This window comes from Schistocerca cancellata, chromosome 2 (genome assembly GCF_023864275.1).
Source record: "Schistocerca cancellata isolate TAMUIC-IGC-003103 chromosome 2, iqSchCanc2.1, whole genome shotgun sequence".
NCBI lineage: Eukaryota > Metazoa > Arthropoda > Insecta > Orthoptera > Acrididae > Schistocerca > Schistocerca cancellata.
In genome coordinates, this window is record NC_064627.1 from 911,970,843 (window position 1) to 911,986,063 (window position 15,221).

At 39.7% G+C, this 15,221-nt stretch overlaps 1 protein-coding gene across 4 annotated transcripts in view; it reads right to left on the minus strand.

Annotated features, from left to right (window-relative positions):
• LOC126162853 (phospholipid transfer protein C2CD2L) overlaps positions 1-15,221 on the minus strand; it is a 585,870-nt gene that overhangs the window by 50,237 nt on the left and 520,412 nt on the right. For 3 of the 4 annotated variants that reach the window (XM_049919629.1, XM_049919628.1, XM_049919626.1), the window contains one exon: positions 2,505-2,658. In XM_049919629.1, coding sequence (XP_049775586.1) covers positions 2,505-2,658 — 154 coding nt within the window. The remainder of the gene's footprint in view (positions 1-2,504; positions 2,659-15,221) is intronic. The other variant, XM_049919627.1, reaches the window with a different exon arrangement.

The window sequence follows — 15,221 nt, forward strand, 5'->3', positions numbered from 1 at the left end:
CAGCATTGCCTAATTTAATCTAACTACAGCCCATTACCCTTGTTTTAGTGTTGTTGGTGTTTACCCTATACTCTCTTTTCCAAGATGCTATCTATTTCATTCAGCTGCTCTTCCAAGGCTTTTGGTCTCTTTTACAGAATTACAGTGTTATCAGTAGACCTCAAAGTTTTTATTTCTACTCTATGAACTTGAATTATGTTTTCATATTTCTCTGTGATTTCCTTCACAGTCTGTTGATGTGCTGGTTTGAATAATGTTATGGATAGGCTACAACCCTGTCTCACTAATTTCTTAACTACTGTCTCCTTCTCACATCCTTTCACTCTTGTAACAACAATCCAGTTTCTGTACAACTTGTAATTCCCAATCCCGGTAGTTCATTCCTAATACTTTCAGCATTTCAAAGTGTGAAGTCCAGTCAGCACTGTCAAAAGCTTTGGCTAAATAGTATTGCTTCATGTGTTTCTACATTTCTCTGGAACATGAACTAATCTTCCTCGCAGTCTGTTCCCAACAGTTTTCCCATTGTTTTGCAGATAATCGATATTAGTACTTTGCAAGCATGAACTGATAGTTCAGTAATATTCACCCCTGTCAGCACTTGCCTTTCTTAGAAATGGAATTTCTTGAAATCTGAGGACATTTCACCAGTCCCATATACCTGGCCTGTCAAACAGAATAGTCATAATCTCTTTCCCACAGTCATGCTTGCTTCTGCATCTTTACATTTGTCATCTAGCCATAACTGCTTGGTCATTTTGCAAATTTTGTCTGTCTCATTTTTAAATATTTTCATTTCTTTTCGCCTGGTTGGAAGATTTTTATATTTTCTCTTTTTGTTGAATAAATTAAATACCTTATGAATTATCCAAGGATTCATACTGGGGCTGGATTCTTTGCCTATTGGATCATCTGCTGCTTTCACTACTTTACACCTCAAAGCTACCCACTCATCTTCTACTGCATTTCTTTTCTTTGGTCTTTGTCTCCACTTTTAAAAAGATTTTCCATTCAGATACTAAATGAAATACCGTCCACATTATTCTGCATCTTCTCAATTATTTAATTAACAATAGTTTCAAGTACACATATAGTTATTTTGAAAACTTCCTAGTGAAAGTAACTCAGTAGGTCATTCCTATGAAGAGGCACTGTCAGGAACAAAGATAGCATTTGGCATACCTCAAGGAAGTTTGATATGACCTTGCTGTTCTTCATGTCCATAAATAACATTTCATACAATTTCTATAGCCCTACGAGGCTGTTTACAGACAATGCATCTACGTACAGGAAGATAACATCATTATAACCTTGTTACAAAATGCTGAGCTTCTGCATATATAATTGTAATGCAGTGCACAAAAAGACATAATGAGATCTAAGATTGTTAAGCTATGTCATTGTCAATCAACCACTGGAATCAGTCACAACCTTCAAGTATTTAGGAGTTTCTGTCTAGAGTGATTTTAGCTGTGATGTCCACATAAATCTAGCCGTGATGAAGGCAGATGCCAAATTCAGATCTATTGGATTAAAGCTAAGGAAGTGTAATTTATGCACAGAAGTGATTGTGCACAAAAGCCTTATTTGACCTATTCTTGTTCAATGAGGGCACAAATAGAAAATACTGAAAGAAGAGCTCTTCAGTTTCTACAGGATTATTTAGACAGCACATAAATGTCAAAAAAGTGCTCACTGAACTGCAGTGGGGAGACTTTACAAGAAATATATGCATTACAGAGAGGCTTACTTATAAAATTCCAAAAGTTCACATTCCAAAATGAGTCAAACAAATCACTTCCTCCAACATATATTTTGTGTAATAGCCACAATATTAAAGTTATAGGGAATCAGGATCATACAAAGCATACAATCAGTCTTTTTTCAACATTACATCCATGAATGGAATAGGATGGGGAGAAATGATACTGGTTTCTATGCATTCTCTACCACAAACTGTACTGTGGCTTGACGATTAAGATGGAGATGCATTTGAAAGAGGTGACTTGTATTAATCTTCCTCCCAAGATACAAGTAGACTCTCTGTAACTTTTGGGTGTCAGACCAGGACTTTCATCCATACTGTTGCCTTTTTGGATACTGCTCTTATCAACTGAGCTTTCCATGCTTAAAACCTTTCTTCTCAGCTCCATAGCTTTCTGTTTTACATAAAGCTTGTACTACAAGATTTGTATTAGTAAAATTAAAACTGTAGCTCCTCATTTTTATCTGACACAGTAATATCATCTGCAAAAAGAATGATATGTACTACTATCCATTAACTATTATGAAATGAAAGAATGCAAAGGTGGAAACATGCATTTTGGAATATGTAAACTAGTACTGATGGTAATGAGAGCTAGGAAACAAAATTGGAGTCAAATGTCTCATCTGCCTATAAGTCATCACTTTGAAGAAATTACAATAACTGCTCACTGAAACTTAATGGGAATAAGGTGTTAATATTAACAGCTGTGAAAAATGTTATATGATTGTCTACGCACTTTTTCACTCCATTCTCAATAGTTTCAAGCACAAGCGTTGAAGCTTCATTGACGTATGTTCGTGTTGATGCACCACTAACACCAGAAGCTTCACTTAGGCTTGACCTTGTAGAATTTCCATCGATACCCCTCAGTCCTGGCACTGATAGATATCCTAATAAGATAAAACAAACATTAGGAGACAGAAATGTTAACAGTTTTATACTTCACAATGAATTTCAACTTTATTTACAGATGCACATGTTCTCTTTATGTGATTTATCCAACATATAAATGTATTTATAAATGTTTATGGACGGCAGATTCTTGGAATTATTGCTCCACCATAATTCTATGGCAATGGGAGAAAATCAAAGACAGGAAAGAGACAGAGAGACAGGAGGGTGGTAGAGGAGGTGGGGAGGGGAGGGAGAGGAGGGAAGGGGAAGAGAGAGAAAAGAAAGGAAGATTAGATGTTATGGTTCTATTAATGACCAGGTCACTAGTGACTGATCACATGTTAAAATTTGGGAAGAATATCAGTGGTGCCCTTTCAAAGGAAGCACCCCAGCATCCACTAAAAGCAATTTAGAGGAAATATGGAAAACCTAAATCTGGATGTCAAGAAGGTGCACACACGGAGGTGACAAGAACAAGAAGAAGAGGGAGTAGGGGAAAAGTGAGAGAAGAGGGGAAAAGTGGGAGAATGGGGAAAAGAGGGAGGAAGAGGAAAGAGAGAATGAATGGAAAAGAAAAGGCAGGAGGGGGAAGAAGAGGCAGAGGTGGGGAAAAGAGAAGGAGAAGGATTAGGTGAATGAGGAGGAGGAGGAGGGAGGGAAAGATGAAGGGAAAGAGAGAAAAGGCATATGAGGGTGAAGAAGGGGGGAAAGAGAAAGAATGGGGGAAAACAGAGAGAAGTAAAAAGAAAGGGATGGGGGAGGGAACAGGCGGGGGCAAGACAGCAATTTTGGGGAGAGGGGGAGAAAGGAGAGGTATGGGAAAGAAGAGAGATTTCGAGGGAAAGAAGAAAGATTTGGGAGGAAAGGAGGAGGATACAAGGGAAAAGAGATACTGGAGGGGGGAGGGGGGAAGGAGAATTGTAGAGGCAGGAAGAAGAGTGACAGAGCAGGAGGAAGAGGCACAAGGCAGGAAGACAAGGCTGGAAGATGGAGGGCAAGGTGGGAGAGAAGAGAGAGAAGGGCGGAGGGGAAGAGGGACAAGGGGGGGGGGGAGAGTGATGGGGGGGGGGGAAGAGGGAAGAGTGGGGGAGAAGAGGGACAATGGGGGTGGATTAGAGTGATGAGGGGGAAGTAGAGTGATGAGGGGGGAGCAGAGTGATGAGGGGGGGAAGAGGGATGAGGGGTGGGAGAATGGGAGAAGAGGGATGAGGGGTGGGAGAATGGGAGAAGAGGGATGAGGGGGGGGGGGAGAAGAGGGACAATAGTGTGGAGAAAAGGGACAAAAGGGGGGAAAGAGGGAAGGAGAAAGGGAGAAGAAGAGGGTGAAGGAGTGAAGAAGGAGGGCAACATGGGAGATGGGGGAGGAGGAAGGGGCAGTTGTAGTGGAGGTGCTGACTTAAGGATTTCAGCGTTCAGCAGTTGTATTCATCACAAGACAAACGAAATTAAATGTAAAAAATATTATTATTTTCCAGAGATATTTAATTTTTTGTAACATCTCAATGAAAATTAAAATTAATGAGTTGAGTGCCAACAGTAAGGGCAGATTCCAAAGAAAATATGACCGTGAATGTTCATCAATCTCCTTATGTGCAGTAGCATATGCAGACAGTATGTGCCCAGGTATACACAGTTCTTACTACCATAGTTACTATCTCATTGTGTGCTATCAGATTAAAGTAGGTGAATAAAGAATTATGGTACTTGTGTGTTATAGTAATCAGTGTTTTCATTCCTCAATAAAAATTCAGATGAAATTTGTTAACTGTCAAGTTGACGGTGGTTCAGCATATTTAGTAGTTATATACGAATGTGTATTATTAGGAAATGAATTAGTAATTTAACAAATCAGCAGGGGACTTCTTTGGGTTTGTGACTGAATAGGTGCTATAAGACAGTCTCCCCATAATTAATGAACATGATGTGATATTTTCACAGGCACCACTCATTATTTGCATAGGAGGGAAATCATAAAGGGCTCACAGAGTACCCCTGCCATATGCCATAAAGTGGCTTGCATAGTATACATTTAGGAATAGATGTGCTACAAACAGCACTACACAGAAATGATACTGAAAAACTAAATTATTGGAAGCCTTGTGCAAGAGAAATATTGATAGAAGGTCACAAATCTGATGAAATGCAACCTGTACAGCCCTTTTTGGACCAATACTAGGGGAATGGAGAGATAATTTTCCTCACATCATAAGCTATGATAAAGTATCCAATTTTTTAAAAATATTTTTTGATGATGTAGAATCTAAACAACAACCGTTATTGTAGGGTCATTCAGATTCACCATGAAAGTTCAAATTAACACTATCTTCACAGGAAGTATGGCAGTCGCACCACTCAGACCCATTGTTGACAGAAACAAATCTGAAATTGTCTTGTTTATGACAATGGACATCAAGCATATTGCCATTTACACAGTTCATTTAAGAAATAGCTTTGGCTGAATCAAACAATGGAAAGTCCAGGATGGAATAACAAAACATTTGGTTGGAAACTTTTAGTTGATCATCTTAATAGATCTGAGCTCATGAACAGTGACTGTCACTTCCGCATTCAAGAAACGCCTTGCTCTTTAACATTGATTTGGAGTGTAGTAAAGCTTCAAAAACTTCGTTTATACCCTGGATGAAACATAAAATGATATTCTTGGAAAATAATGTAGTGTGTGTGTGTGTGTGTGTGTGTGTGTGTGTGTGTGTGTATTTTACACAAATTTTATAACCACAATTTCAACACTAGTGATTAGTAAATTATATTGCAATAACAACAAACACTGCTCTCAGTTGCTCTGTAAAATTAAACATTGCAGGAAAAAATATTTATACACTCCTGGAAATGGAAAAAAGAACACATTGACACCGGTGTGTCAGACCCACCATACTTGCTCCGTACACTGCGAGAGGGCTGTACAAGCAATGATCACACGCATGGCACAGCGGACACACCAGGAACCGCGGTGTTGGCCGTCGAATGGCGCTAGCTGCGCAGCATTTGTACACCGCCGCCGTCAGTGTCAGCCAGTTTGCCGTGGCATACGGAGCTCCATCACAGTCTTTAACACTGGTAGCATGCCGCGACAGCGTGGACGTGAACCGTATGTGCAGTTGACGGACTTTGAGCGAGGGCGTATAGTGGGCATGCGGGAGGCCGGGTGGACGTACCGCCGAATTGCTCAACACGTGGGGCGTGAGGTCTCCACAGTACATCGATGTTGTCGCCAGTGGTCGGCGGAAGGTGCACGTGCCCGTCGACCTGGGACCGGACCGCAGCGACGCACGTATGTACGCCAAGACCGTAGGATCCTACGCAATGCCGTAGGGGACCGCACCGCCACTTCCCAGCAAATTAGGGACACTGTTGCTCCTGGGGTATCGGCGAGGACCATTCGCAACCGTCTCCATGAAGCTGGGCTACGGTCCCGCACACCGTTAGGCCGTCTTCCGCTCACACCCCAACATCGTGCAGCCCACCTCCAGTGGTGTCGCGACAGGCATGAATGGAGGGACGAATGGAGACGTGTCGTCTTCAGCGATGAGAGTTGCTTCTGCCTTGGTGTCAATGATGGTCGTATGCGTGTTTGGCGCCGTGCAGGTGAGCGCCACAATCAGGACTGCATACGACCGAGGCACACAGGGCCAACACCCGGCATCATGGTGTGGGGAGCGATCTCCTACACTGGCCGTACACCACTGGTGATCGTCGAGGGGACACTGAATAGTGCACGGTACATCCAAACCGTCATCGAACCCATCGTTCTACCATTCCTAAACCGGCAAGGGAACTTGCTGTTCCAACAGGACAATGCACGTCCGCATGTGTCCCGTGCCACCCAACGTGCTCTAGAAGGTGTAAGTCAACTACCCTGGCCAGCAAGATCTCCGGATCTGTCCCCCATTGAGCATGTTTGGGACTGGATGAAGCGTCGTCTCACGCGGTCTGCACGTCCAGCATGAACGCTGGTCCAACTGAGGTGCCAGGTGGAAATGGCATGGCAAGCCGTTCCACAGGACTACATCCAGCATCTCTACGATCGTCTCCATGGGAGAATAGCAGCCTGCATTGCTGCGAAAGGTGGATATACACTGTACTAGTGCCGACATTGTGCATGCTCTGTTGCCTGTGTCTATGTGCCTGTGGTTCTGTCAGTGTGATCATGTGATGTATCTGACCCCAGGAATGTGTCAATAAAGTTTCCCCTTCCTGGGACAATGAATTCACGGTGTTCTTATTTCAATTTCCAGGAGTGTATATTACTGTTACTTACCAGTTTATTTGTTGCATAGGATGAGACATCACGTTCCGCAAAGAAAAAAAGAAACAAAACTTCAATTAGTTATCACTCAAATTAGTCAAATGCAAACCAAACATGTTTGTATCTCAGATATTGTAATTTTAATTAACAATGCAATACCAAACCATACTTCACAAAGTGGCAGTTAACTCTTTGACTATTTCATTAAAAATGCTACATAGTACTAGTGGGTTAATAACTTAGAACACAGAAATTAATAAAAACTATAACTTCTGAGCAGAAATTAATAACAATAAATTTAATTTGTTGTTTTTGCACATGCAAACTATCTTAATGGACACACTAATGGATTTTTTAAAATTTATTTCCAGCCAATGATATGAAAATAATTGGTTGTGGCCCAATTTTATGTATATGTCACATTTAGGTGAGATTTTCTTTTTTATTGTGACCTCTGTTTCACACAAATTCATCTGATGAAGATCTAGACCAAGGGATTAGTATATAAAATAATTCATATTAATCTCTAAATTGCCTCTTGCATCAAGAAAGTGCAAACTACTGATTATCTGCAAAACAACAGAATGTGAAATGCCTTACACAAGAAATTTGCACCTGCAAACAATTCTTCTCTCAGCCTAAGGGCCTGACTTATTCCCGTTATTCCCCCTCAAAAGGTTTGGAAGTGACAACTGACTAAATTAACAACTGTGAAAAGTGCTACAGCATGTTGGTTGGGTTCTTGTGACTGAAATGAAATTTAGATGAAAGATTAGGTATGCATCAGTAAACCAATAATTACAATTACATAACTGAACAGGATTTCTGACTTTAAGAAGTCAGGTTTATATTAGAGCATCACATTTAGGTCCCCTAAATGTTGTGGCATGGAATCAAATAGGATGCATGGGAAAACATCCTCCATGCTGTTTGTATGTGACTACACAAGGTTTATTCTTTAGAACCTAAGTAAGGTGAATGCGAAGAATCAGTTGACTATGGAAGAAGAGGCTGATAACAGATTATAATGGTTTGACGTGATGGTCTCGATACAGAGTATATCAGAAATCCCAATACAAGGACCATTACTCGAACTGGAATTCAAGTAGGGTGAACAAAGCTTTGGCAGACACGAATTGCTTGGAAAACAATATCTCATTTGTACTTTGGTAAAGACAAAGACTTATCCTCACAACAGATGGGTCCCTTTCAAGCTGGGGTCTGGGTGACCTGCTCATTCCTTCTTCCAAGGCTATGCCCTCTGAAGAAGGAACTAACAGGTCCAAAAGCTAGGACAGTTTTTATTTTCTACTTTTATATCTGTACATTGGCAGAACTTATAGTTTGCTTCCTAAAGGTAATCAATTCTGTCTCTTTTTAATTTTATGATATTTCATTATTAATACAGTGTACAGAAGCAGTTCATCATACACAAATCTCTAATGACTATTTTGACTCATGTCATATCACCAAGTATTATCTGTCATATCGAGAGCTGTTGTTGAGATCTTCAGTCTGAAGGTTTGTTTGATGTCCTTATCTTAAGACAATCCTGTGCAAGACTCTTTATCTCTGCATATTATTGCAACCTACATCCATTTTAACTTGCTCACTGTAGTCAAACTGTGGTCTCACCTTGTGATTCTCCTTCCTGTCCCCTCACCCCCCCCCCCCCCCCCCCAAATCCCTCTTCCATCCATTACCAAGTTGACAAGTCCTTGATGCATCAGATTGTGTTCTGTCAACTGATTTTGTATTTTAGTGAATTATGGGATGAAGAAAACAGGAGTGGAGTTACAGGTGGTTTGGGGAAAGGTACCTGATGGCTAAAAGGCAGAGGCAGCAGATGCACAGATACAACTGCAGCAACAGCACAAGTGAACTCATTCTGGCTGCAGGCAGGGGGATTTGAACGCAGTGCATGATGACATGGAGCAGTGGACTGCGAGATTGAGATAGGACAGAGGTAGGGCAGATGGAAGAGGGTGTGGGCACAGGATGAGTGAAGTTGGGGTCCTGGACAGGGTGGGTGTGGGACAGAAGCTACAGGAGGATTACAGGATTGAAGGATGTAGCACAAGCAGAACTCCTATCAACGTAATTCATAGAAGCTGCAGGGGTGGGGGGTGGGGAGGGTGGATGGGTTCCAGATGGCATGAGCATGTTGTGCTCAGTAGCATATTCTGCCACTGGGTGATCAATTCTGTTCATGGCCACAGTTTTACAGTGGCCATTAATACAGATGTAAAATGTTGTGCAGAAATTACAGCAGAGCTGGCTTGTGACATAACTGCTTTCACACATGGTTCTGCCTCTGACAGGCTATAATAATCTTGTATAGGGACTAGAGTAGGGTATGCTGGGTGACCTTGATACATCAGATTGTGTCCTATTGAACAGGTCTTGCATCTGAGTCTTCCACAGATGTATGACCTAAGTGGCAACAGGATGGAGGAGGGTGTGGTGTAAGGATGGACTAGGATATTGCATAGATTGGGTGGACAGCAGGTTACCATATTGGGAGGGGTGGGAATGATTTGGGGTAGGATATTGCTCATTCCTGGGCATGATAATAAGCCTTGGCAAAGGCTCTGGTTCAGTTTCTCCAATATGGGCTGGTACTGAATAATGAGGAGTGTGCTACTTTAAAGCTGGTTCTTTGGAATTGTCATTAGATTATGGGTGTTGGTGGATATGGCATAATAAAACTGTCTGTGGACTGAGTGTGGGGGATAGTGCCTGCCAGCAAAGGACTTTGTGAGAGCATTAGCACATTTGGCAGGGTAATTTTCATTGCTGCATGTACCAGACTATAAAATAGTGACTTTTAGAGTGGAAGGGATGGTACTGTTCGTGGTTAGTGGGCTTGATATAGACAGAAGTTTGGATGGGGCCATCAAAGAGGTGGAGGTCAATGTCCAAGTAGTGAACATATTGTGCTGAGGAACATAAAGAGAAATGGATGAGAGAGGAATCAAGATTAGGGTGTCTGGGTCCAGAGTCCAGATCCTGAATATACCAATGAACACCTGAATGAAACATGGAGTTTAATGGTGCCATCCTATGTCAACCTGTTTACAGGTCATCTAGAGGAAATCTTCCTAGCCCTCTAAAATTTGAAACCTCTTGCCTGGTTCATGTTCATTGATGATATCACAATGATGTGGATTCAGGGTCAAAACATCCTATCCTCATTCCTCCACAGCCTCAATACCTTCTCTTTGATCTGCTTCAGCTGGTCCTCCTCGGCCCAATGTGGCCCCCACCTGGACATTGACCTCCACCTCTCTAATGGCTCCATCCAAACCACTGTCCATATCCAGTCAGCTAACCATTAACAACACCTGCGTTTTATGATGACCACTGACTAGCCATCTATCTCAATGAGTGGCTACTGTCAAACTATGGGCAAGAGCAGGGTTGACTACCCAGAGGCAGACAATCTTTTTGAACACAAAATGTTTGATTTCAATAGTTGTTTCACAATCTATGCCATCCCAGTCCAGATTCCTATCCTGTGTCCTTGATGCTTCTGCTTCCCACATTCCTATCTCACATCCCTGCTGCTGCTGCCTCCCACATTCCTATTCTGTGCACCTGCTGCCTCTGCCTCTCAGCCGCCAGCAATGCTTCCTCAACCCTCCCTCGCATTCCCTGTCTCCTTTTTCCTCCTTGCCTACTCACCAAACACAAACCCTCACTGAGCTCTTGAACCCATTCTTAAAACTAGTATTTCCACCTTTATTAGCTGAACTTAGTCACAGCTCCACCTATCTTTTGAAGGTCTTCATACTTACAAGCTGTAGCTCAGATAACATTACAGAAATACTGCATGCAACAGAAACATATACAAGTACTGGAACACAATACTACAACCTATAACAAACAGGTAATAACATCTCTTTGAGGGCATGCATTATAATCATTCAAAAACATCCTCATCAAAGAACTACATATAGTGCATTAAATAACTACAGCTTGCATAATTTGACATTGTATATTAAGGAATATACATTAAATAATATTACAAGCCTCGCACTTTATCTTTACAATACTTATGTTGGTAAAAAGCAGCTATAATTGAGAAAGGAAATTTTGGTAAGTTGTTAACTGAAACATTTAATCCTGTGTCACTGACTAAACAGGTTTGCCTGTTTAATGAATTAAATTCTGGTTTAAAAATTTATACTGTGAATCAATTTTGTTTTGAAGAACTGCTAGAAAAGTTTGAAAGTTTGTTATATGAAAAACTATACAATGACATGTGTAACCCATTGGTCTCTATCAATGACTAATTAGTTAGTACTGAAACCAAATTCCTAGGACTTTGGTTGCAAAGCAATGTAAAATGGAATAAGCATACTGAATATCTCAATGCAGAACTGAGCAATGTATGTTATCCTCTTTGCTCACTAAAATCATGCTGCAGTGAGAAAACAGTACTGTAATTTAATGCATATCATGCCAGCTTCCATTCTTGCCTCAAATATGGAGTCACCTTTTGGGGAAACTCTAAAGTAGCTAATAGCAATTTCAAACTACAGAAAAGGGCCATTAGAATCTAGTTTGGATGCAAACCTAGAGAGTCTTGCTAACCTCTGTTTAAGATATCTGGTATTCCTCCATTACCATGTGTATACATTATGGAATACTTTACATTTTTAAAAAATAAATGTAATAGGTTATGACTGCAGACTGCAAGAAAACTGTGATACATATGATCACTTTACCAGAAAAAAAAATTTACATGTAACCCAAATCAACACATCTCTGTCCCAAAAAGGTACTTTCAAAACGAGTGTTAAACTTTATAACAAATTTGCTGAAAACATAAAAGCTATTACTGAGGTCAAAACCTCTGGACAATCTCTAAAGTCTTATTTACAGCATCAATGCTTTTACTCCATTGAAGAACATTTATATTAATAGAATGTATTTTATTAATAGTTTATATATTAAGTGTTTTATTGTAACCTTAAATAAGTATTCCTATAAATCACTTTCAGAAGTGTACTTGTAAATTGACTTGTCCAATGTCTTATGCAAAAGATGCTTTTGTAGGCAACAGGACAAATAAGTACAATACAATACCATACAGCTGCTTTTCAAATGTGCCCTACTTGCAATTATGCCTTTAAGAAATTGCTTACGAATGTGAAACACATCGGATGTTTCAATCCCAGCCATCTAAAAATGTTCCTAACCATCTAGCTATCAGTATGGTGTTAATCTTTGCAACATCTGTCTGAGGATCCATCAGACTAAGTGCCACATCAGTATTATTTACATGTATGCCTTTCTAAATTCAAATTTATGTTTCTGTATATTCCTAGTGAACTAACATATAGTAGCTTCCAAGTTGAACTGGGATAATTTTTATGTACTAATGTACTAAACAACAATTTGTGAAAACTGATTTAGTCTGTATCCAGGAATCTGTTCACTTATGGAACTTGAAATAAACATAAAATTTGCCATTAAATACTCATGATGAAATCAGTTTAAAACATGATTAAAATGACTGCAGAGGCATGAACACTGCCACTTGCTTTGCTCTGAAAAGCTGAAACGACCTGTTGATTCAACTTCAGACATACTTATAAACAAATACATTCGAATAACAATAATATATACCAGAGTATATAATTTAGATTGTGAATATTTTATTATAGACGCTATTTAATGCTGTGTTCATCCACATCCCCATGTCTTTGACAATACTGTTTTTACTGTATGAACATTTTGTACTGAATTCTTAAAATTTCTATTATGATATTGCTAGTTCATGCAAACATGTGCAAGGAAAGTCTGTTTCAAGATTTTTGTGAGCACTGTTCAAAAATATGATTGGATGCTGTAGTGAACATGAAAATTCAGGTGGATTTAGCATTAAACAATGCTTGTAGCACATGATAGTTCTCAACATGAGAAAAAATTAAGTGCATATTGTTATGATTCAGCTGTATACAAGCACAAATTTGTGAGAAGTGGAATGCAATTAAGAGCCAAATGCTCACATGTTGTATGCTAGGACAGTGTTTCGTTAATTGTGTGTCACATGTGGCATATGATAAATGAGCAACATTAATATGATGCTATATTTCAACCATGTTCCATTCTATCTCAAAGCATACAAAAGCAAATAATTGTGTTCCTTTGCGGAAATAGAGAAAAATGAATTCCAAACAGTGAAAGGAAATGCTAATAGGATGGAAAAATCACCAAAGATATGTAAAAATTCTGGAAAAGGTATAGAGGGACAATGCTATAGTTCACAAATGATTCATAAGATTCCACTGGCGCAAAACAGTCTACATCTGACCAAGTATTCCATACATCCAATAAGGGCAACAAATAGAGGTCACAAAATCAATGACAGTATGTTACATGATAACTGAGGTAAAGAGTCCACAAAGATGTTTAACTAACTCTACTAAATGAAACTTCCTGGCAGATTAAAACTGTGTGCCCGACCGAGACTCGAACTCGGGACCTTTGCCTTTCGCGGGCAAGTGCTCTACCATCTGAGCTACCGAAGCACGACTCACGACCGGTACTCACAACTTTACTTCTGCCAGTACCTCGTCTCCTACCTAGAGCACTTGCCCGCGAAAGGCAAAGGTCCCGAGTTCGAGTCTCGGTCGGGCACACAGTTTTAATCTGCCAGGAAGTTTCACATCAGCGCACACTCCGCTGCAGAGTGAAAATCTCATTCTGGAAACTCTACTAAATGGTTATTTAGTGTCCTGCATGAATATTTGGGTAAGAGGAAGCTATTGGTTAATAGGTGCTGCAGTGATTACTCGCATTTAATTGAAATTGGAATCATGTGATCATTGTCCAGCACTGTTGGGACACGTTTAGGCAGAGTACATGTGGGCTTTTGTGTGTTACGTTCTCACTGAGAATCATGAGTATATTAGTTTCAACCAGAGAGCTAAGAATAATTTGAGTTTCCATCATGAATTTGCTCTAAAGTAGGAATAAAACCATGAGTTAATGAAATACTGGTGATAGTTTTGGGGACTCACATGAAGAAATACTTATCAATGCCTTGAACATGAAAATTTCTTATATGTCTATAAGATTCCACTTTGTTAGATATACTTCCTGAGAAAGTAATGAAACTGTAACACTATTTGACAAAAAAAGAGTGTCTCTTCCACCTTAAAAATAAAACCATTCATTTTGCTGCCACTGCCATTCATTTTGCTGCCACTGCCACAACGAAACTTAAACTGCACTACAAACCACTACTTCATTCACCAAATTTTCCAAGTTTAGACCGTTTATTACTCCTTCTCCCTATGCAGAGGCTCAAAATTAAAGTCACATTGACCAAAATTAATAATTTACAGCACTACAGGTATGAATCTTGAAACATTAAACACAGTATCTTAAATATAAAATAAGTACGGGAGAAAAGGCAATATGTCATGACTTTTTGAAGAAGACTGAACAACATCCTCATCTTCATCCTGGCCAACAGAGGTGTATTACAATTGGGATGGAAAGAGTTGCTCTGTAGCAGAGTAGATGGAACAGTCACATCCAAGCAAATCCAAAATGACATGAAGACAGAAAGAAGGCAAAGCATGAATAACAATGCTGAAAACAAGAATGAAGTCAGGTAAAAAAGATGTTGATATGAGCCCTCAAAATTCTTAAGTGCCATTGTTGAACTATTTCATAGCCTTAAAGATATAAATTAGTTCTCCCGAAAGTGAGATTTCTACAACAAGTGCTCTTTACTGTGGTTCATTTTTTTTCTTATGTGCCTTCCTTGTTTCCCTTACCCTTCCAATGTTTCGGTCCCCATTTTAAGCTTTCCTCATCATCTTTAATTTGTTTCCCCAGTGTTCTCCTTTCCTTTACTCTGTGTCCAAAATTTTCTTATTCAGCTAAGCAAATATGAAATTAGACACTAATATCGTCTAGTCTGATGCATAAATGAAACAATGAGTGATGAAGAAATGAGACAAGTCATGGCCAATCTTTCCTCAAAATACACTTCTATCATTTCCTATCTGTCCAAGTCTGAATATTCACCACTAACTGAGAAAACAGTTAAGATTATTTACTGCAAATATCTTCAACTGAATACGATTTTCAGTCGATAGAATCTCTAGTGTCTACATCTATAAATGCACCAAGCCTATGGTGGAAGCAGATAAAATATTCAGCTTAAATAACAATCTACTAAAGAAATAAAAGAAGATATGAAAGAACATGAAAAAATTGCACCCTTTGGATTCTTGAGCCTCTAGTGTACAAAATGTAGGACTAATGTGT